Source organism: Balaenoptera physalus (genome assembly GCF_965194825.1).
Source record: "Balaenoptera physalus genome assembly, chromosome: 3".
Lineage (NCBI taxonomy): Eukaryota > Metazoa > Chordata > Mammalia > Artiodactyla > Balaenopteridae > Balaenoptera > Balaenoptera physalus.
Window position 1 is genome coordinate 1,374,131 of NC_138890.1, and position 21,950 is coordinate 1,396,080.

The window sequence follows — 21,950 nt, forward strand, 5'->3', positions numbered from 1 at the left end:
CCTCCACCAGGAGCCAGAGCCGCTCCCTCTCCCGGCCCGGACCCGAAGGGAAGCAGCAGCAGGGTAAGCACCAAACTGGGCGTGTCCGCGGCCACCGGCGGAGGTGACAGCTCCGCCCTCCCCCGGGCACCACCGCCGCAGGAAGCGGGGCGCGCGCGGGGATGGCCTCAGCCGGCCGGGGGCTTCGTGGCCACGCGAGCTCGGAGCAGGGCTGGGGTCCGGGGTGTGGCCGGGCTGGAGCAGGACGTGCGCATCGGCCAGACCAGAGCACCAAGTTGGGGGCCGCGCGGGTCCAGTCCCGGGGCGCGGGGGCCGAGTCTGCGCCCTCCCCTAGGCCGAAGGGCCGGGGGCGAGGCCGGTCGGACTCTCGGTCTCCTGGGGAGGCGCGCCGGCCCCGCTCTCCTCGGGCGCGGACGGCTCCGGGGGCTGCTCCGCGGGCGGAGGGGACAGGGCCGCTTCTTGGCCGGGAGGCGGCCGGGAGTGGGTGGCGTCGGAGTCCGCCTGGGGCTGCGGGCCGTCGGCGGAGGCGGGCGCCCACGGCGACTGAGGTAGGTCCTTCTGGGGGAGGGAGGAGAGAGGCCCGGGTTGGCGGAGCCGCGGGGAGGGGGGCTCCGGGCCCAGGAAGGAGCCGCGCTCCCCAACCGACACCAGCGCCGCATCAGGGCCCCAGGAGGGCCCCACCCTGCCTTCTCTGGCTTGCTCTCCCTCGGGAACCTTCCAGAACCAATCCACCCGCTCTGTAGCAAAGCCAACGCCCGCCGGGAGGGAGACCTTTGGGGACAGTGGGCACTGAGCCCAGAAAGCCTTCCCGACTCACTGGGTCACAACAGTCACACCACACGTAAAGCGTGTTCACATCTACGTGAACAAGTTACACACACGCCGGAAGTGCTCAGAGCCCCCATCAGGGCAGGGCGGGTTTCCTAACAGGGCCCACTAGAGACCCCGCAGGCCCGGAATGCCCTTGAGTTGCGGGGATATAGCGGTCGCCCTGCGCTGCACGGGGAGTGGCCTCTGTTCCTTTCCTCTTCAGTTTCAGACAAGAACAAGGCCCGGCCCACCCCCTGCCCGCAGCAGAAGCAGCTGGAACCCCAAGTCCAACCAATCCAACCAAATGGGTTAGGGTTAGGGTTAGGGTTAGCAGCGGGGCAGCAGCGTCACCCCAAGCCGCACCACTAGCACACGTACCCCTCCCCGCCCTGCAGCCACGGGAGCACCACACCCAAAGCAAAACCTTCCAGAGACGGGACGCGGGCTGCGGGGTTTAGTTGTAACGCTAGGAGGTCTTACTCAACTTTAACTCTAGTTAGGGCTTATTAGGCTATTATTTCTCGCAGACAGTCATAGCAAACTGGTATTCACCGCAAAGCCGCTGCCCGTCCAGAACATGCCCAGCTCCCTGCGCCAGAGCGCCAGGGCGCAGCTGGTGACGAGCGTGCAGGGCACCAGGTAGAGGAGGGCGGGCTGGCCGCGCTGCATGAGGGCCAGCGCCATGAACGTCACCAGGAGACCGATGCCGTAGGCTGCGGAAGCAGAGACAGGCAGCACGTTACCCTGGCCGGTCCCAGGCTCACCACCCACTGCTCACAGGGGCAGGAGAGGCAGAGCTCGCGCCAGGGCCGTGACCGTGACCCACGGGCCAGGCCAGTGGGTCCTCCCCACCCACACCTTCCCGGACGCTGGCAGGCGAGAGTGCACGCAGGGGTCAGCAGGGAAACAAGAGAGCGAGGGCCCAGCCGCCAGACTGGGGAGAGGAAGTGGGCGGCCGCTACGGGAAGGTCTGGAATCCCAGGAGTGTCTGGAGAAGGAGCTGCGAAGGTGCCCCAATATCTCATTTTTGTAAGCCTCTAGTTGGAAAAATAATTTGAACTGAAGTAACATAGGTACAGAATTAGGAAATCAAACCTTTCATAACTGAGTTGTGACCACATGAAAGCACTGAGGGGTGAGAGGCGTCGGCACTTGCTGCTCACCGTTCAGCATAAAACAGCGGGTGTTATCTAGGGATGTGCGAGTCCAACGTATAAAGACCCCCACGCACGTGGAGCGCAGGGACGGACGCACAACACAGCACACGAGGAGTCAGAGGGGTCGGCCTGAGCGCAGCGGCTCGGGGCTCACCGTACTAACCTTGCAGCCGTACACGTGCAATTACTCCCAGGTGAGGAGTTACAAAGAAAGACACCGTTTACTGGCACATCCCCTCCGAGGCAAAGAGCCCCGTCTCCAGCACCTGCGTCCGCTCGGGCTGCCTGCCCTGCCCCTTACCTCCGTGTTTCCAAGCGATAGGCTTGTGCAGGGAGAGTTCCTGCTTATCGGCTGTGGACTAGCCACCTGTCCTAAAGAAGTGATTCAACCGAGCCAACTACAGGATTTCAGTGACGGGAACTACAGAACAATTTGACAAACTGTGGTTCACATGGAGAAAAGCTCTGCAGGCGCATCTGGATGAGCTAATCATGGAGTCTGTGAACCCAGGGGGCAGGGGCGGGGAGCACGTGTCTGGACCTTCAGGAACCCGGTGGGAAGGGGCGGATGGCAATGGCCCAAAGTAGGCCGAGATGGCCAGCCTGCGTCCGCCTGGCACTGCTGGGGGCCACGGCGGGGCCTCCCCTCACCCGTGTCGGCTGGCGGGGCCTGTGCGTTCTGCACCCCTGCTCGTCCTGAAGAGCTGACCCAGCAGGACAAGAGAACTGGTTTGGACATTTTTAGAAATGATTGGACTCAACAGAAAATGAGAAAACATCCCTTTGGTGTAAATGGCTTTAGTAACAAAAGAAACAAACAAAAGACGAAAAAAGAGAAAGACAAGACCAAAAAGAAGAGAAACAACGACCACCGTGGAAAGTGACAGGAGGCCTGTGACGCGGGCGCAGGCCTGTCCCTACCACCCCGCGGCGGAGGACGGGGCACGGCCGAGCCCCCGGGGCAGCGGGCTTACCGATGGTGCAGGCCACGAAGTAGACCCTGGAGGACTGCACCTGGCTGTCGAAGCGGTGGCAGTAGGCCACGAGCAGCCCTGCGGGAGAGAGGCCGTGGGCTGAGGCCGGGCTGCAGCCCCAGCCAGGCACCGTGCGTTCCTCCCGGCTCAGGAGGGAGCTGGCCCGGTGCCACCCTCGACTCCTGGCAGGTAACCAGACCTCCAGCGAGCACAAACCCCGGCTCAGAGGCCGCCTGGTGGGGGGAGGGGCCCGGAGGGGGACCCTGGGGGCAGTGCGGCTGGGACACCTCTGGGGGACCGCCTCCCTGCCCCCCAGGCCCCACTGGCTCAGCTCTGCCTCTGCCCACCAGCCCCTGTGGCCTGACACCCCCAAGGGCACCCAGGCCGCCCAAGCCCGGCCGCAGTACCTGGGACCAGGATGTCCCCGAAGCCCAGGAGGGAGAAGGGCCGGTCACACAGGGCCAGCGGCGAGGCGTTGAGTCTGGGCACCTTCAGCACCATGGGGAGCTGGGGAGAGAGGGCAGCGTGTCCAGGACCCGCCAGCCCGCGCTCACTCCGCTTGCTCAGCACCTCGGCCGCGCGCACCACGTACCTTCTCGTGGGTGGCCGAGTCCGACGGCCCGGTTGCCACCTCCACCATGATGCTGTTCCCACTCTAACAGAAGGGGGACTGCGTCAGATGCGGGAACGCGGGGGGGGGGGGGGGCGGGGCGGGGCCCAGAGCCCACCTTGGTCAGGAAGGGCGTGATGAACACGAAGAAGACGTCGTAGATGAACAGCACCAGCAGCAGCAGCGTGCAGGCCTGGGAACGGGGCGGCCTGAGGGCTCTGCTCGGGGACCTCCACCGGCTCTGCCCTCCACCCCGCCCCGCCCAGGGTCCCAGACGCACAGACCCTCCGGGACGCGTCCCTGCCTCTCCCAAGGCTCAGAGTCTCCCTGTGGGGACGAAGCCTTTAGGAGAAAGTCTGAGCATGGGCAGCCTGACCTTCGGTGCCCTGGAGGCAACGTCAGGCCCGAGGCTCGGGGAGGGCGACTTTCTGATGGGACACTCGAGAGAGACACAGCCGCGACCGGCCAGCTGCGGGTCTGGGCAGGTGACGCCCGGCTTCACGTTTGCCTGTGTTTCTAGGTTCCTCCTGCTGGGGTTGGGCCTTGGCCCAGGGTCCCGGCCCGAGCCCTGTGCTTCTGCCCCCTTGGTTTCATCTGGTTTTCCCTCCTCTGTTCACCTCACCAGCAAGGAGGCGGCCCTGCTGCGCGCGCCCGCCCAGGTGTCCCCTCAGCCAGCAGTCACAGACGCTGCCGCCACACTGGGAGACAACTCTGCACTGATCCTTAAGCCCCATCCCCGGGAGGGTGGCCAGAGGGACGGACGAGCCAAGACCACATGGCCCACACAGGGCCAGGCTCAGAGTGGAAGGCCCTGGGCAGGGCTGCGTGGCTGGCGGGCACGGGGCTGACCCCAAGAGACCCCGTCCCCTCGTCCGCGGAGCGCCCCCGCCACCCCGAGGGGCCCTCACCTTGAACGTGGGGAGGCGGATGGTTTTCAAGGTGTAGAGGCAGAAGGCGATGCCCAGCGCGTCCTGAAGGATCCAAGCCCACCTGGAAGGCAGCGCAGCCACCCTCGGGCGGGGTCTCCACCAAGAACCTCTGCCTGCCGGGCCCCTCCCCCACCCTGGAAGCCTCAGCCGCCAAGTCCAAGGCGCCCAGCGCCCAGGCGAGCCGCAGAGACCCTTACGCAGACAAAGGCAGTGGCCGACGTCCTGAGGCCCGTGGGGGGACAGGAGGGGCAGCAACGGCCGGTAGGAGCAGGGGGGAACCGAACCCCCAACCCCGACACCATGGCCAGAGAAAGGCGGGCGCGTGCCAGGGCCTCTGTCCCTCTGCAGCAGCGGCTCTCCCACCCAGATCACAGCCCAGGGCAGAGGGTGCAGGGCACGGGGGGCCATGCATCCAGCGGATTCAAATTTCTTTTCAAAAAAAAAAAAAAAATTTCTTTTTTTTTCTGGCCGTGCCGCAGGGCTTGTGGGATCCGAGCTCCCCAACTAGAGATCGAACCCGGGCCCTCAGCAGTGAGAGTGTGGAGTCCTAACCACTGGACCTCCAGGGAAGTCCCTCAAAAATATCTTTTAAGCAATTTAGAAAAGCAAAACTTGCACCCACCCAGCCAAGTACCACATACTCTCTGGGGAAATAGGGGCTCGGGGCCCTGAGGACACGATCTGGAGTCCCGGGAAGCAGGGCGCCACCTTGTGGGGCCGCTTCCGAACTGGGACGTCAAAGCTGTGCGATGAGGCTCCCTGCCGGGACACGGCCCCAGGGCCGCCCCGTGCTCCCTGCCCCTCAAGTTACTCATCAGAGCCTCACCTGAGCGCAGGATGAGACCTTCTCTGGGCCAGGGCACTGGTGAGCACAGAGAAGGCTCACCAAGGCCACGTGGGCGCCCAGACGTGGCGGAAACCGTGGCCTGTTCTATTTTATGCGAAGGAGCGAGCCTTCTGGCTTGGATTTAACCGTGAGCGTCCCTATTCTCTTTGTGTACAAAAGACTCAAAATATTTTCACGCTTTCCTTCTGCCAGTTAAATCTGTTGTAGCTCCAAACAGCAGCACAGCCAAGAGCGTTTAACTGCCCCGGGAGAAGCTCAGAGAAAGTGCCAGATGGTGTCAGTGACGGCAGGCGGTGGCGCGCTGCCTCTCGGGGGAGGCTGGCCCAGGGGAGGCGGGTGGTGGGAGGAGCAGAGCTAGCTGAGCAGGCAGGCGGGCACACAACGGAGCAGCGGCTGAGCGGCGCCAGGCCACATCCAGGCTGCCCCGGAGCACACGGCTCGGCGCCCGGGCAGCAGTGCTGGCGGCATCTCACGCCCAGATTGCGATCGCAGATCCCGGGGCACCGGACAAGCCACAGGGCAGCCAGGGCCAGGCCTGGACGGCGTGCGGCCACTGCGTCCAGAGCACTGACAGGAGAGCCTTTCATAACCGGGAGCTGGCCCGGCTCCAGGCGCCCCGAGCGGAGGGCTCGGGGAGTCGCGGGGAGGTCAGAGCACCCGAGGACAGCTGCCCCCACCCCCAGCAGGGCCTCCAGGGCTGCACTCACTGGTCCTCGTTCCGGAAGACGCCCCACACCACGCTGACGGCCAGGCACAGCAGCGCCAGGAGCAGCGTGCGGACCTGGGGGCGCTTGTGGAAGTAGGGCAGGCTGTTGTCGGGGACCCTGAGGGCGGGCAGGCGGGTGGGGAGGTCAGCGGCCTCTGACCCTCACAGCCCCGTCTCTGCCCAGCGCCCGGAGGGTCAGCTCAACTCCTGCCCAAAAGCCCGCGGCCTCCCCGTCTGTCCTCCTGCTGTCCGCTGGGCTCTGCTCCCTTCCTCTCCTTTACCTTATCTGTTAAACTCACCATCCCTCACCTTTCATTTCTAGAAGGGAGGCTCCCAAGGGCAGGGCAGGGCAGGGCAGAGCGGGCAGGGGCAGGGCCTTGGGGGAAGCGGACCTCAGCCAGTCGCTAAGCCGACCCCACCTGCAGGAGCCCTCCGTCGGGTGCTGTGACCCCTCTCGCACAGCCCGCCCTGCTCCAGGCCCTCCCCCAACCCCCCTGAGCCAAGCTTCCTGACCCCCGTCGGACCTCATCTAAACCCTTCCGTTTCCCACCTGCCCCACGAGAAGCAGACCAGACCCCTGACCGCAGGGAACCTCCGGAGCCTGCATCAGCGGCGCAGCCCGCCTGCTGCCCCCAGCCGGTGTCCCCCAGGGGTCCCACGGGCCCTGACCCAGCGCGGGAGGTCGGGGGAGGGAGGCCCCCCCAGCCAGCACGGAGCGGGCGCCTGCTGTGACGCCTGCACCGTGCCAGACTGACCGAGGGCTCCGGAGAGTGAGGGCCCTCGGCCTCAGCGAAGCCGTGGAGCCTCCGGGGGCCGCGTAACGGGAGGTGGGAGCGGACGGGCCGCAAGGCCGCAGAGGGGCACCCCCGCGAGCAGGGCCAGGTGGGGGTCGCCCGGGGCTCACCTGCACCTGCAGAACGGCAGCCTCTGGAGGAGCGGCGACAGGCAGCTGTAGAGGCCCGTGGAGGAGGCCAGGCAGAAGATGCCGATGATGACGTAGACTGTGGGGCGGGGCGGGGCGGGCGGGCGGTGAGGGGAGCCTGAAGGAGGGCTCTGTGCCTCACTCCCCGGCAGGGTGACCGCCCCAGGGGAAGGCAGGGGTAGCCCCAGGCCCCTCCTGGTGAGCCAGCAACAGGGGCCTCCAGCCACCGCCCACCACATGGCCCCTGGACTGCCCCCTTGGCCGACGCCCTGAGAGCCGGGGCCGGGGACCCACCGAGCTGGTCGTAGAAGTGGTAAAGCAGCACCAGCATGGAGCAGCACATGACCACAAACACGCAGATCATGACAGGCGTCACGTCCACGGCCTCGTCCTCGTGCTTCTCGGGCCCGTCGTCCCGCTTGTGCTTCATGTACCTCCTTGAAAGACAAGAACGGGCTGGGGGACGCCCTGCCGGCCGGCACCGCTCCCGGGGGCCGAGGGCCACAGAGATGGGGAAGGACAAGCAGGGGCAGCCTGACACAAGGGGTCGGGACAGGCTGAGGGACAGCTTGCCCGGAGGTGACCACCATCACCTGCCCCGTCGGCCAGTCCCCCGTCCCCGCCCACCATGTGTACCTGGGGTCCCCCCCGACGGAGCCAGTCCTGCCGGAGGTGGGGCTCCGGTCCCCAGGGCCAAGCTGTGGTGGCCTCATGGGGGCCACCCTGGACCCTGGCCCTGCACCAACCCCACCACCGCCCTTCCCTGGGCGGCCCTTCCCTGGGCGGCCGGGGCGAGGTCTCCCGTGGATGCCCCCGCCGGGCTGGGCCCGGGCCGGGAACCCTGAGGGCAGGACAGAATCGTGGGGAGCAGGGTCCTCGGGGCTTTCAACGGGTCTCCTGGGTGTTTATAGCAGCTGTTTTCCAGAAGGCTCTCTGGGCGTGCGGACTCTCGTGGTTACTCGCCCAGCATTAGGGCCGCCCATCCGGGACGCACGCACACGCGCGGGCCACTCACTTCCTCACGTCCCGGCTCCCGGCCCAGTAGCCCCCGAGGGCGACGGTGCCCACAGCCATGATGAAGATGATGACCATGTTGTAGTCCAGCATGGGCTCCTTGGGGGCATACAGCGCCGCCCGTACCGCCCGGCCAAAAGTCTGCCTCAGGGAACACAAGGGAGCTAAGGTCGGGGGGGGGGGCCCACCCACCCGTCCCCTCGCCACCCAGAGGGCCGAGGCTGGCCCACTCGAGGAGCCGGCGGCAGGGAGATCCCGCCTCACCCCACGCCCTCACCCGCTACTCCTGACCCCAGAGAAGCGGGCTCTGCAGGACGAGCTTCACACAGGGTGGGCGACAGGGCCGCGCGTGCGGGAACACAGACCCCACCGCCAGACACACATGAGTGAACGAGGGTGGACGTGGCCTGGGAGGCGGCCCGGAGACGGACGGTGGGTCCCTTGGGGGAGACGCGAAGCCTGCAGTGGGGAACCTGGCTATCCCCACGTCACTGTGTGCTGCAGCTCGCCTGCTCCGGACCCAGCTCCCCAAATCAAAGACGCACCGGCCTCTGGTCAGACAGGGCCAAGCCAGGCGAGGGGCCGGGCAGGCCTGAGCAGGGGGTGACGCTCAGGGTCTCTGGCACGGGGGCAGGGCCGGGGTCTCCATTCCTGACGTTCACAGCACTGCGGGCACACCGTCTCCTCAGGCCCTGGGCCCAGCTGCAGACAGGGTGGGGGACGAGCCTACCTCGAAAATGTCCAGCATGTCTTTGTAGCTGAGTAGGGCCACAGGAATGCCGATCTCGTCGTACTGCGTCTTGTTGCCTCCTGGGGGGACCTGGGGGAGGGGGGAGAGGGCGGCTGGATGTTTTAGCAAGGCCCACCCAGGGCGGGGCAGGCTGCCAAGCGCTCCCAACGGCGCGGTCCGCGGTTCCAGCTCTCCCCGAGGGGGCGGAGGAGTCCTGCGTGTGTGTCGGGGTCCTCGGGGGCCAGGTGGGAGGGCCACACCGCTGGGAGGGCAGGACTGCGGGCTCGGCCCCTCCCTCTGGGGGAGGACAAGCTCCCCTTCCCTCTCAACCCTGGGCTTGGGTGACTCCGGTCGGCCCTGAAGGGCCTGAGGGAGAGGGTGGCACGCGGCCCACGCCACCCACTCCTCAGGCGGCAGGCCCAGAGCTCCGCCCCAGGCCTTGTCGGACCCCAGCACTGCCCTGGGACAGGGCCCCTCCAAGGCCACAAGTAGGCAACCAGACTCCTCGCCTCCCCTGGCCTGCCCCTGCCCCCCAGGGCCCCCGGCTGCCCAGGAGGGGCCCGGCGGCCGCACCAGCGTCTCCTTGCTGATGATGAGCAGCCCGCGCGCCCCGCTGCCCTGCGCCAGCCGCACTTTCTCGTAGAAGGTGCAGTTCCCCCGCGCCACCAGGGGGATCTGGTTACTGAAGCCTTTGGCAGGGAGGTCGGCGGGAGAGCAGAGCACGGAGGTCGTCCAGTCCCGCACCTGCAGGAGAGACTGCAGGAGGGCGGCCTTCACGTGAGCCGCTCCAGGGAAGCCAGGGCGCGCAGCGTCCTCGGGGAGACGGGTCGGCGGAGGCCACTGCAGCGACCACCGCCCCTACGCAGCCTCACCTCAAGCCCACGGGATCTCAGCCCTGCACACACACGCACGTGCACAAGCGTGTGCGCACACCCACCCCGAGCACAAGGCAGACGGGCGGGGTACAGGGCGGCGTGTGCTCAGGAACCCTCCCCGCCTCTCTCGAGCCCGTCACAAACAGCACAAGGCGCGGGCGGGAGTGCTGGCCTTCGTTCCACCCGCCAAGCCAGGCACTGGGCACCCTGAGTCCCTCTGGGAGGAGTGAGGCCACAGCAGGGAGCAGAGCGTCCAGGCTACCGTCACTCCTCTCGCCAGCCGCCCCAGCCCAGCACGGGCGGGTGCGGGGGGAGCCTGGCCGGCGTCCCCGCCAGGGGCTGGCCCTCGGCAGCGCTCCGACATCTTTCATTTATGACCGAGGAAACCGGGGCCCCGAGAGTTCGGGGAGCTCCTCTGGGGACCCATCCCACCTCCGTTTCCCAGCTGAGGCCCTTCCTCCATCCTCAACGGCTTTCCGCAAGACCCATCCTCCAGAGGCCCTCGGGAGACCCAGGGGAGGAGTGGAGGGAGGGCGGCAAGCGAGACAAGACCCTGCGTCAGACAAGACCCTGCGTCGGGAGGGGGCGCCGCGCTGGCCGGTACTCACCGCTTTGCTGAGGTCGAGCGGCAGGTGGGCCCACTGCGGGTTGTAGAGGATGCAGTAGTCTTTGCCTTTGGGGCCCCCAGCCTCGGACACCACGTGCACCATGCCGTACTCACAGGCCACCTGGATGGGCGCAGCAGTCAGAGAGCCGGCACGGGGCCGCCCAGGGCACGACCTGGCTGGGCTGGTCCCTCCCTCTGACAGCACAGATGGGGCACGACTGTCACATCTTAGGGGGGACATGATGAGGAGGGCAGGGCCGAGCCTCCTCAGGGAGACCTGGGCGCTGACAGTGGCCATGTCAGGTCCCCTCCCTGTGGCTCCAGTGGCAGGAGCGGGGGAGTCCCCCTGGGACTACAGGGAGAACGAGAGCCCCACGCCGCTGCCATAAGGCAGGAAGGGGACGGGGAGAGTCAGCGGTGCCCCAGCAGGTTCCAGGCTCCCCGACGGGCTCACGGGAAAACAGCCGACAGGCCCCCTGCCAGCGAGGCCAGCAGGCTCAGGGCAGAAAGGGGGTGGCGGAGCCCGGGTCAGGTGACCAGCACCTGCCAGGCCACAGGCCAGTGGGAACCCCTGGGTCAGGACCCTGACCTTCCCTGCTCGGAAGCGCGGCGAGAAGTGGACGGTGCGAGAGGCAGGGCTGCTCTGGGCAGGGGGCGCTTCATGACAGATGGCGTCACCAGGACCCCAGCAGGGCCCAGGCAGCTGACAGAACCTCCTCCCCAGCACATCCCGAGCAAGTAGAGCAGCGCTCCCAATGGGCACGGGCAGAAGTGCCCGGCTTCCTGGCCCACTACTCCCAGGAGGACGACAAGGCCTCAAGCTCCTCCTGCCCAGGTCCTCCAGGCAGCAGGCTGCTCGTGGAGGGCCCCACAGAGAGTCCACACGGACCCCGCCCGCTCTGACATGGAGCAAGGTCGAGGGCAGCTGGCTGACCGCGGAGGACGGGGCGGGCTGGGCACACGGGCCATCGGGGCCTTTGCTCCCAGCGTGAACTCAGAGTGAGGCAGAGGGACAGGCCCCAGAGTCCTTGGAACTCCAGCCCCTCCGTTGAGGGCAGCGGGGTGGCCAGGGCCTGGGAGCAGCTTTATCTACATGAGAAACCAGTATCGCACATGAGTGTCCCCCACTGCCTGCGGTTGTATCGCACACGAGTGTCCCCACTGCTCGTTCCTCTCCCGCCTGGACCGCTGCGTCCCTGCCGGGGCTGCTTCCTCCTATAGGCCGGGCTCGGCTGTGGAGCCCCCGTGAGGACCTCGGCCCCAGCGGGTCTCACGCTGTCTGGCCCAGGTCTAGGCTGCTCCCTGGGGCTGTGGGACCTGCGAGGGAGGAGGGGTCCCGGAGAGAGCCTTGAGCCGGGAGCCCGGCCACACCACGCCCACAGGGGCCCGGGCCCACCCCAGCCCCTTGGCTTCTTGGAGCTGGAGGGGCCCAACTGGAACCCACCTCTGCACACTCCGGCTCCCGGGCCGTCCCTCTGTACCGCCCGGAGGCCGAGACGGAGACCGCACCCCTCGGTGACAACAGGCAGTAGCCTGTCTGTGCGGGGACAGACCCCCACCCCCCCACCTGGCCTTCCCAAGTTGTGGGCGGCGGTGCTCCGACTCAGCTGGGGTCCCGAGGGCCCGTGGCCCCGACAGCAGGCCTGGGGCACAGACCAGCTCAGGAGGCCAGGCCCTCCGTGAATGCATAACGGGGCCCAGCCGCTCTGGGAGGTTCTCCCCACAGGCCCACCTCTGCTGGCGGCGTGGAGAGGAGCCGGGGCCCCCACTGCCCCTGCCCAGCGCTTTGGTTTGTCGCTTGGAGCGAGGTGCCGACAGCCGAATGGGCTGCTGGGTGTGCTCAGTGAGGCTGTGTTTGCAGGGCACGTGGGCACTGCCACCAGCGCTCGAGGGAGGGAAGCGTGGTGTCGTCACCCACCCATCCCTGCCTGGCCAACCTCGTTTCCTGGACCAGAGGCAGGACGAGGAGCCCCCTCTTCCGGGTTCTCCCCACCAGGCTGCCCCCAAGTACAGTGCCCGGCCCTGCGCCCCCCCACCACGTCAGCCCTGCCCTGCCCCCCACCACCTTGGGCCACTGCAGGGGTTCTGTGATCCCTCAACCGCCAGGCCGAATCCGGCCCACCTTCTGTGTTTGTCAATAGTTTTATCGTAACATGTCTGCCTGGTTGCTGAACGTAGGGTAGGGCCTATGCTGCTCTCTGCAGAGCCGGGGAGTTACAACAGAGGCCATGTGGCCTGAAAAGCCACAAATACTGTCTGGCCCTTTGGAAAATGTTTGCTGACCCCTGGTCTATGGGATCCGAGTTGCTGGTGAAAACTGTCGGTTGTATAAAATGGGAATGACTAGAAGCATTTGTTTTTAAAAGGTCACTGAGAAGCATAAGGGCACACTTCACAGCTCTCCCCTCACAATGTGCACAACTGGCTTTCTGTTAAGAAATAAGCCTGGGCTTCTATCAAACACCCGAGAACACAGTCTCGCCGTGAATACGGTCTCCTCCCCGGGGACTTAAAGGGCTAGGAGAAGTTCCTCCAAAGGGCCCAGGGCTGTGAGTGCCCCCCGTTCCAGCACAGCACAGCCCATCCCAGTTTGGAGGACGAGAAACAGCCGGGGCTACCGAGGACAGGCCACTTCCCGATGCGCCACAATCATGTCGGGCTCAGGAACGCCTAGGGAAACTATGCTTCAAGATGACGGTGAAAGCATCCATGTCAGGGGACTTTGAAAGAAGCTAAGGGGTCCAGACGGGGAGCAGTCTTCCTAAGATTTGGTGAATTCTAGAAGGGGCTAATTAGGACCTAGGAAGCTTAGAAAAAGACGTTCAGGTGGAGGAAAGTGGGAGAGGTGAAGGGGCAGTGGAGGGGTGAAGGAGCAGGTGGAGGGGGCAGGCAGGGAGAACACCAATGTGTTCAGATCTGCCGAGTAACAGGCCCCACGTGGGCTGTTATGTGCACAACTTACAGCAACTGGGCAGGGGTCCAATCCCTCGCCCAGGGTCACAGAATGGTAGGGAGTGAGTTTCGGGCCATGAGCAAGCAGCCTCCCGCCCCGTGGAGAGCTGGCCTTACTGGGGCGCCATGAAGAACCACACGCAGGGTTCTGTCCTGGAAAGGGCTGGCTGGCCCAGGTGCTCTCCCGCTCGCTTCTACACTCTACTTGGCTCCCCAAACTCAGGGTAAAGTTCCAAATCCTCAGCCAGCCGGGAGTAAAGTCCAAACGTCCCAGCACCCGGCTCTGACCAGCCCAGTCTGCTCCCCTGGACTCCAGCCCGGAGAGGCCACACGTTCAGCCTGCCCTTTACCCCACACGCCTGGAGCCACTCCCACTGCTGCTCCCTCCATGGCCTTCCCTGCAAGGGCACCTGAAGGGCCTCCACTGGGATGACACCTTCCTCAGGTGTAACCACTGGATTATCCTACACGCCAGCTGTAGTGGACTCTCACCGTCTCCAAGTAAATCATCAGCTCTCGAGGGGTAAGGGGGAAGAATAACTTGAAAGACTGGGATTGACACATACACGCTACTATATATAAAACAGAGAACTAATAAGGACCTACTGTATACACAGGGAATTCTTCTGAATACTCTGTAGTGACCTATATGGGAAAAGAATCTAAAAAAGAATGGATATATGTATATGTATAACAGATTCACTTTGCTGTACGCCTGAGACTAACAACATTGTAAATCAACTATACCCCAATAAGAATTAAAATAAATAAATCTATTATTAAAAAAAAAATCATCAGCTCTCACACCTCCGGCCCTGCTCCCATCACCTGCAACAACCTTCTCTACCTTCTTGACCTGGCAAACACCCACTCATCCTTCAGATCGCCCCTCAGGCACCTCTGCTTCTGAAAAGCATTCCCAGGCCAACTGCGTCCCTCCTTCTGTGGTGTTCCCGTGATCTCCGCCTGCCTGTCGCTTGGCCCTCATTTGAAATACCCGGAGAGCTTCAAGTCCCTTCCTCCAAATGCTCAGGCTGCTGGGGAAGATGAGCGAACAGGGCTGGGGGAAGTACAGGGGGCTGGCAAAGCAGCTGGGGAGGGGGCGTCCCAGAGAGCTTCTGGGAGGGAGCGACAGCTAAGCTGAGACCAGAAACATAACCGGGGAATTCAGGGAAACAGAGACTAGCGAGCAGAGTGCCTTCAAGACACTAGAGCTGGAGAGAAACGGGACGCTTCCTGACAGCCAGATCACAGAGGCCCCCCAAATGTGCCAGGAAGCCACCAGAAGGCTCGCATCTGGACACAAGACCTGACACACTTTGAAAGGGATCACTCCTGCAGTGTTGAGAATGAACTGGGGATTCAGGGGGACAAAAGTGGCCACGGGAGAACGCCAGCCGCCTGGAGCAGAGGTGGGGGTGCTGGAGCAGAAGGGTCAAGGTTAACGGCCCAGTTTGTAGGGCTGTTGGGGGGGGGTGCATTTCCTGATCTGTGGAACCTGGCAGGGAGACGGAGGATTTGGAAATAAAAGATGCGCTTATGACAAAGCACATCAGCCATTTCCTGGTCGGTCCCCCCCTAGCACTGGAGACCCTGAAGATTTAGTGACAAACAAGTAGCATGCTGCGCGCTCGTGATCCCCTACATCATTTCACTGACTCTGCACTGTATACTTATCTTCCTTTTGCAGACGAGCAACGGACGCTCAAAGCGGGGAACTCCCTTGCCAAGGTCACGGGAGCAAAAGATGGGGCGGCGATTCGACCCCACTCCAGGGCTGGGCTCCGGGCCGTTTCCTGACACTACCAGACACTGGGTGCCGCGCTCGACAGTTTACCACAACCACGGGGAAAGGGAGTAGTATGGCACTCAAGGGGAAACTGAGGTTCAGAGAGGGGTAGCCCCCCGGCCAAAGCCACGGAGCCAGAGAGGGGCGTCCCCGGCGGCGGTGGGAGACCCCGAGACGGACCAGCAGGGGCCGGGGCGGGAGCGGGTGACGCTGTGGCTGAGAAGGACTTCCAGGCGGGTAAGGGAGACGGGCCGGGGACAGGCCCGCAAGGTCACGACCGAGCCCCGGGCCAGCGGGCCGCCCGCGCGCGGGGCGCGAATCCCCTAAGCTGGCCCCAGGCCGGGCCGGGCGGGGTCCTGCGCGGGGCCGGGGTGGGGGGCGAGGGGCCGGGGCACCGCGGCCGGCGAGGCCGGCGGGGTCGGTGCCGCCCTCACCTGGGCCGCGAGGAGGAGGAAGGCCGCCGCGAGCCGCGCCAGCGCCGCCGCCGCCACCGCCGCCGCCGCCATGTCGCCCGGTCCCAGCCTCAGGCGTCGGCAGATGTTTCCCAGCAACGCCTCGGCGCACGGCGCCGCGCAGGCGCCCTGCGTCCGCCGCGCATGCGCGCGGGGCAAGGTACAAAGGGCGCGGCGGCGGCTCCTGCGCACAACGAAGCGGCCGGGCAAGATGGCGGTGAGCGTTCGGCGCGGCTGGCGGGGTTGGCGCGGCTGGCGGGGTTGGCGCGGCTGGCGGGGCTGGTGGGGCGGAGTCCGGCCGCGCTCCCCGCCTCACAGAGCTCTGTTTCCCCTGCAGGACAAAGAGAAGAAAAAGAAGGAGAGCATCTTGGACTTGTCCAAGTACATCGACAAGACGATCCGAGTGAAGTTCCAGGGAGGCCGAGAAGGTAAGGCCCCTCCTCCCGCCCCCTCCACGGTCCACGAGGAGTAACGGGCGGCGGTACCGATAACGGATGCCTGGACTACGCTTTAAGCGCTAGGCTTGGACAACTCGTGCTGGCCTGACGGCGCCGGCAGGTAGGAACGGTTACGCCCCTTTTGCAGGTGGGGAAACTGAGGCACGCAAAGGGGCCCCGACCTCACTGGAAGCTACAGTGGCTGGGATTCACGGCTCTGCTTCCTGTGGGTCCTGCCTCACTCAGGCGACTGTCCCAGCTCCTCACGTGTCGTCCTGCACCTGAGGGTTTCCCAGGCTCGGCGCTGCTCACATTGGGGCCGCATTTTTCTCCACTGGGGGTCGTCCTGCTCCCACCCCCTCGGTGCCAGGAGCCGCCTAGTCGTGACGTCCCAGACATGGCCTAGTGTCCCCTGGGCGGCAGAATTGCCCCAGTTGCGAACCACGGCCCTATGGTCAGTTTCCACCAAACTGCTTTAAAGGTTTGTTTAAAACAAATCTCGTCTCCTTGTTCACGGTTGTTCCAGGGTAACGGGATGAACGTTTTGTACCTGAGTAATGCAGGGAGCTCTCGACTGCTCTGGGAAGCTTTCCCTGACCCCCACGCCTCCACCCCAGGTCAGGCCCCTCTTGTTATAAGTTCCTGGTAGCACCTGTCACAGTTTGCGGCTTTATGCTGTTATTGTGAGGCTTTAACTCTGAACTTGCCGTTGGAGTCTGATGCGAAGACGGCAGGAAGGTTGCTGCAGGGTTATGCGGGGAGCGCCGCCCATGGCACAGCCCCAGCTCACTGGCTGTGGGACTTTGGGCAAGTTGCTACCCTCTCTGAGCCTCAGTCTCCTCATTTGTCAGAGGTTATTAACTCCACCTACTTCAGTAGTGGCACTGAGATTAAAGGGTTTAAAGCAGGTAACGTGTTTTTCTTTTTTTTTTTTTTTAATAAATTTGTTTATTTTTTGGCTGCATTGGGTCTTCGTTGCGGTGCGCGGGCTTCTCATTGAGGTGGCTTCTCGTTGTGGAGCATGGGCTCTAGGCGCACGGGCTTCAGTAGTTGTGGCACGAGGGCTCAGTAGTTATGGCTTGCGGGCTCTTGAGCGCAGGCTCAGTAGCTGTGCCGCACAGGCTTAGTTGCTCTACGACATGTGGCATCTTCCCGGACCAGGGCTCGAACCCGTGTCCCCTGCATTGGCAGGCGGATTCTTAACCACTGCGCCACCAGGGAAGCCCCAGGTAACGTGTTTAACAGGGTTCCCGACACTTAGCGAGAGCCCGGTCAACATTTCACTTATTCAGCTGCTTCTGATCGTCAGTTTCTTTATTTTGTAAGACAGTGATCTGGACCCCTCCTTCCCTGAGATGTGGATGAGTGGGCAGCGTTAGAGGGCTAAAAACACAGCGCTTGCCCGTCTAGGTACCCAATGCAGTGAGGATTGGAATCTTAACAAACACCTGGCACCGTGCTGGCTCTGGGATGTATGAAGAGATGGGGCTCTTGCTTCTCAAGGCGCTAGTGTTCGTTTTCTACGCTTGAACAACACATGTTTCTGTCTCACAGCACCTGTGGTTCCAGACTCTGGGTGCCTCAGGCTCAGGTCTCTGATGAGGTTGCAGTAAAGGAGTGTCTCTGAGAGCCTGTCATCTCAGGCCCAGGGTCCTCTTCCAAGCCTGGGGTCCCCGTTCTCTGCCAAGAGTTGGCCAGGGACCCCCTCGGCTCCTAGAGGCTGCTCACTGCCCCTGCCACGGACTCTGTCCACAGCATTGCACTTCACGTCTTCAAGACCAGCAGGAAAATCTCATTTTTCAAGTCTCTTTTTTCAGAAAGGGCCCATCCCTTTAACGGCTCCCCTATCAGGTCAGGCCCGCCCAGCATAGCTTCTCTTTAGATGCACTGGAAGTCGACTGACTCATGGACTTTAATGAGATCCATGAAGCCGTCTGTCTGTCGCAGCCTGAGCACAGACTGACGTCCCATCGTGGGTCCCGTCCCACACTAGGGGGTGGTGGGGGAATGCTGGCTCTGTCCGGGCATCCTGCCCGCCTGCTGCAGCGCCCCCGTCCTGGTGAGGAGGGCAGCCCCGCGGGTGCAGGCTCGCTGCCCGGCTGGGGCCAAGTGCCTGGATGTGTTACTGGATTTGTCACTCTCCGTAACCCCATTGGGTGGGTGCCTTCACGGTCTTTGTTCTGCAGGGGAGGGATGAGCAGGAGAGGAAGAGAGCCAGGGCCTCGCACTCAGGCGGGGCTGGTAGACTTGTTCTGTAGGACACCAGACAGGAAACATTTTCAGCTGCGCCGGCCAGACGGTCTCTTGTCGCGGCTACTCCACTCTGCCATTGCAGCAGGAAAGCAGCCACAGGCGACATTTAACAAATGAGCATGGCTAGGTGCCAGTAAACTGTTTACAAAACAGGCGCAGGCGGATTTTGCCGACTGTGTTGTGGTGGCAATGGTTTTGGGGTCTGCTGTCACTGCTCCCTGTCCGGGAGCCCTTCCCTTGCTTCCCCCGTGGTCTCCCATCTGTCCCGTCCCTGGAGAGGCTGCTCCCACACCTGCATCCGGCAGGGGCACCCCAATCTCACGTGCTGACACCCGGCGACAACTTGCATCTGCCCAGGATGACCGTTGATCTTACGCCTGTCTGTCTCTCTTCTCTTCTCGGTGATTCCGACAAGCCAGTGGAATCCTGAAAGGGTTTGACCCGCTGCTCAACCTCGTGCTGGATGGTACCATCGAGTACATGAGAGGTGAGTGCAGCGCGTGGGGCTCGGAGGCATCCTCGCTGGGCTTTCCTTACTGTTCGTTCCAAAGCTGCTCCGCCGCCACCCAGCTGCTGACTGTGAACGTGGTGCCTTGTGGATCGGACGGCTGACAGGTGTGTTGGATCTCCCGCTGTCCCGGCGAGGCTCAGTAGACCATCGTCTCAGGACTTGGTCTGAGGTGGAGGTGGAGTATTTTCCGCATCCACTCCTCACCAACACTGAGCACCTGCTGGGGCTGAGGCGTGCCCAGCGGGGCTAGAAAGATACTGCGCCCGCCGTGAGAAAGCCGGCTGCCCTGGGGCTCGTCCTGCCCCCTCATCTCCTGCTGTCCCTGTGTGTTAACCCCCGGCTGCTGACAGAGGGCCCCCTCCCCCTTATCCCCTGTCCCCCCAGGTCCCCAGACCCTTCGCATGGTGGTCAGGCCAGCCCTTGCCCATCAGCCAGCAAGTTCTCCAGCTCAGCCTGACCGTAGCATGAAGGGGACGCCAAGGCCTAGGAGAGAAGCGGTGTCTTTTCTGGGGACTGTCGATGTTGAGACGCACGTTAGTCTGGTGAAGAGTTAATGGAGCCACACGGAAGTGTCAAAGGGCCCCCAGGGAGAGGCCCTCTTTGTGGGGAAGCGAGCCCGTGGGGCCTCTTGCTTTGCCCTCGTCTTCCCTCTTCCCGCTGAGTCTGCCCAGAGTCCCCCCCGCTGGGATCCTGGCCTGGCCTCCTTGGGCGGATGACTTTCTGGAAAAGGACAGCCTCACCTCGTGGGGCTGTGGGGAAAACCAGGGGAGCGGGGTGTGCCACGCGCTTAGACGGCCCGCGCGGGGCAGCCCTGGAGGCCTGGCTGCTGTTCCTGCGTCACAGGCCACTCCCACCTGGGCCCTGGCTCGCTCCTTGGCTGAGTCTGCGCCCCCTCCTCACCCCCAGAACGGCCCCGGGACGGAGGCCCTGACGCAGGCACGCGGTTCCGGGAGGGGAGGGGCAGGCTGGGACAGCTGTCACCCTGCGGGGTCTGGGAGTCGGGAGTCGCACCCCAAGGCGGGCCTCCCCAACCCGCCATCGTGCAGTAGCAGTAATGGAGGCCTCGCCGCCGTGACCTCAGGAGAGCTCTCCTCGGCGTGCCGTCACTTCCCCGGGTCCCTCGCCCCACCGTGAACAGCCCTTTGGCACTGGGGTGAATGGTGGCCCCGCAGGGCTTCCGAGATTCTGCAGAATGGGGTTTTTCTCTGCCGCCCATCTGAGAACTCGGTCTCCGCTGTCCCCCGGGCTGTGTCCTCATTGTAGAAGGAGGACAGGCTGCACGCGGCTATTTCCAGAGCTCTTCCTGAGCCTCGTGGTCCGTCTTGGGGAGAGGCTGCCAGCTGGCTTGGGAGTGGGGCCCTTGGCCTGCCCCCCCATCCCCCCGCCGCATCCTCCTGGGCCTCTGAGCCCACGCCGCCTCACTGCTGCCCCTCTTCCTGCACAGACCCTGACGACCAGTACAAGCTCACGGAGGACACCCGGCAGCTGGGCCTGGTGGTGTGCAGGGGCACCTCCGTGGTGCTCATCTGCCCGCAGGACGGCATGGAGGCCATCCCCAACCCCTTCATCCAGCAGCAAGATGCCTAGCGGCCGGGGCCGCCCCTCCCCCAGGACTTGGGCCACCTGTAGGAACGGAACTTTCCTTTTTGTGTAGCTTATGTTTTTGTTTTCTTTATAAAATTGCAAACCTCAAGTGTCCAGGAGCCCTGGACTCTGGCTTTCAGCCTTGGTGTTCTGGCAAGACCTGGGCCCCAGGGATGCGGTCCATCCAGCAGAGTTTGCGCACCGTCTGGGGTCCAGGCCCAGGGCTGGGGGGCTCGGAGGGGACTGAGCGTGCACAGTCCAGGTGAGGGCACGGGACGTGGAGGCCGGAGCCTTTCCAGAGCCCCCCTGGGGCCACAGCCCATGCAGACCCCCCGGCCAGCCTTCTCAGCGGCAGGCCCTGTCACTTCAGTGCCTCTGTACACCGGCCCGAGTGGTCCCCCAAAGCCGGGTCCTTTGTCACATCCCCGCACAGCCGTGACCTCACAAAGAACAAACTGGGTGGAGCCTTGCTGTCCGCCCGGTCCCACGACCTCCTAGCCCGACCTGCTTCCCGCCTCAGCTCAGAGGACGAGCCCACCTCTGCGCCTCAACTGGCGACTCCGGGGCCATGGTCGTGAATGTCCCCATGCCCGTCCTCAGGAAGCAGGGCTTTCTCCTGGCCCCATTTCCTAAACCCAGTGTCCTCGTTAGGACCCGGCCTCCATGGCACCGGCTGCTGAGGGCAGGCACGTGTCTGCTATTTGTCACTCAGGAGCGCCGAGCATGTGAGGATGAGCGGGGCCAGGAGTGAGTGGGAGTCGTCCTGGCGGGAACTGTAGACCAGGGCCCCTCCGCCAACGGCTGGCGACACACAGGAACCCGCCGCACAAGGGGACCCGGCTGGATGGCTCCCACGCTACCTGTCCTTCGTTGCCACCAGATAAACTGAAAGCAGCTGGCTTATCGCGGGGATCTGAGCTCTGCTGTGGCCCTGCTGCCGGGGATTAGTCGTGGGGCCGCGTAGCCAAGCCCCGCGTGCTCCTCATCCCGTCCGCCCCACTTCCCTGCCAGCTGGCGGCCCTTCCTCGTCCAGCTCCCTCATCTGAGGCCTCAGCCCCAGCAGCTGGGCAGCGGGGGGGCCTGGGCTAGCCGGGGTCACAGCCCCAGGGAAGGCTGTGACCGAGAACTTGGGCGCACCCAACCTGCCCACATCCAACCCGACGCGTCCTGCTCTTGGGGGCGATTCCCGTGCCCGTTCAAGAGCCAGGGGACCGCGACTCCGGCAGGGGGGACACACGGTGAAGGGACCGAGAACCTGGGCACCGGCGCCTCTGTTCTCTCCACACACCCAGCCTGTCCTATCTGAGGCTGAGACACAAAGGCTGAGACCCAGATATCGGGGTCAGAAGGCCCAGGGGTCCAGACCCCAGGGTGGGGTGGGGTGAGGGAGCAGTGAGGCCTGGAGGCTAATCAGACCTCGTTAGAGCCCCGGGGCAGTCGGGCCAGGACAGAAGGACAAGGACACCTGGCTTTCCAGCTCCCAGCTTCGGTTGCGCAGAAAGCAAGGCTTGTCTCAGGAGCCTCTCTGCTCCATCACTACAGCCCTCAAAGGCTTCAGACCGCTCTCCACCCACCCCTCACCTCCCAGCCGATGAGCGCAAAAGTTCCCTGTGACCACAAAGTCTGGGGCCCCAATCTCCTTCCACCACTTGCTGTGTGGCTGGGAGTAAGTGTCCCGACCTCTCTCAGGTCCCATTCCTTCTCTCTTAAGCTCAGGAAAAGTCATCCAGTACCCACTCTGTGGCCAGGCACTGGGCTGCTGTTGGGTGGGGAGTTGGTTAAGAGCACAGA

General features: G+C 64.2%; 2 protein-coding genes across 4 annotated transcripts; one reads left to right on the forward strand and one right to left on the reverse strand.

Moving 5' to 3' along the window:
* Nucleotides 1–189: 189 nt before the first annotated feature.
* On the reverse strand, nucleotides 190–15,476 carry SPPL2B (signal peptide peptidase like 2B). 3 transcript variants are annotated; one of them, XM_082455993.1, is made up of 15 exons: nucleotides 15,357–15,476; nucleotides 10,183–10,302; nucleotides 9,273–9,455; nucleotides 8,700–8,789; nucleotides 7,971–8,110; nucleotides 7,250–7,392; nucleotides 6,938–7,034; nucleotides 6,035–6,151; nucleotides 4,460–4,541; nucleotides 3,670–3,744; nucleotides 3,534–3,596; nucleotides 3,349–3,448; nucleotides 2,942–3,019; nucleotides 1,363–1,523; nucleotides 190–558 (listed from the first exon to the last, which is right to left on the reverse strand). In XM_082455993.1, the coding sequence occupies exons 1-15, from the start codon at nucleotides 15,426–15,428 to the stop codon at nucleotides 331–333; spliced, it is 1,749 nt and encodes a 582-aa protein (XP_082312119.1). In that variant the 5' UTR covers nucleotides 15,429–15,476; the 3' UTR covers nucleotides 190–330. The 3 variants fall into 3 exon arrangements, with proteins under 3 accessions (XP_082312119.1, XP_082312117.1, XP_082312118.1); XM_082455992.1 differs by having other exon boundaries at nucleotides 422–558; nucleotides 1,296–1,523; XM_082455991.1 differs by lacking the exon at nucleotides 9,273–9,455.
* LSM7 (LSM7 homolog, U6 small nuclear RNA and mRNA degradation associated) lies at nucleotides 15,412–20,286 on the forward strand. The gene is made up of 4 exons (XM_082455994.1): nucleotides 15,412–15,591; nucleotides 15,712–15,802; nucleotides 18,480–18,551; nucleotides 20,020–20,286. Exons 1-4 carry the CDS (start codon nucleotides 15,427–15,429, stop codon nucleotides 20,160–20,162), a joined length of 471 nt encoding a protein of 156 aa, XP_082312120.1. The 5' UTR covers nucleotides 15,412–15,426; the 3' UTR covers nucleotides 20,163–20,286.
* The last annotated feature ends 1,664 nt before the right edge of the window (nucleotides 20,287–21,950 follow it).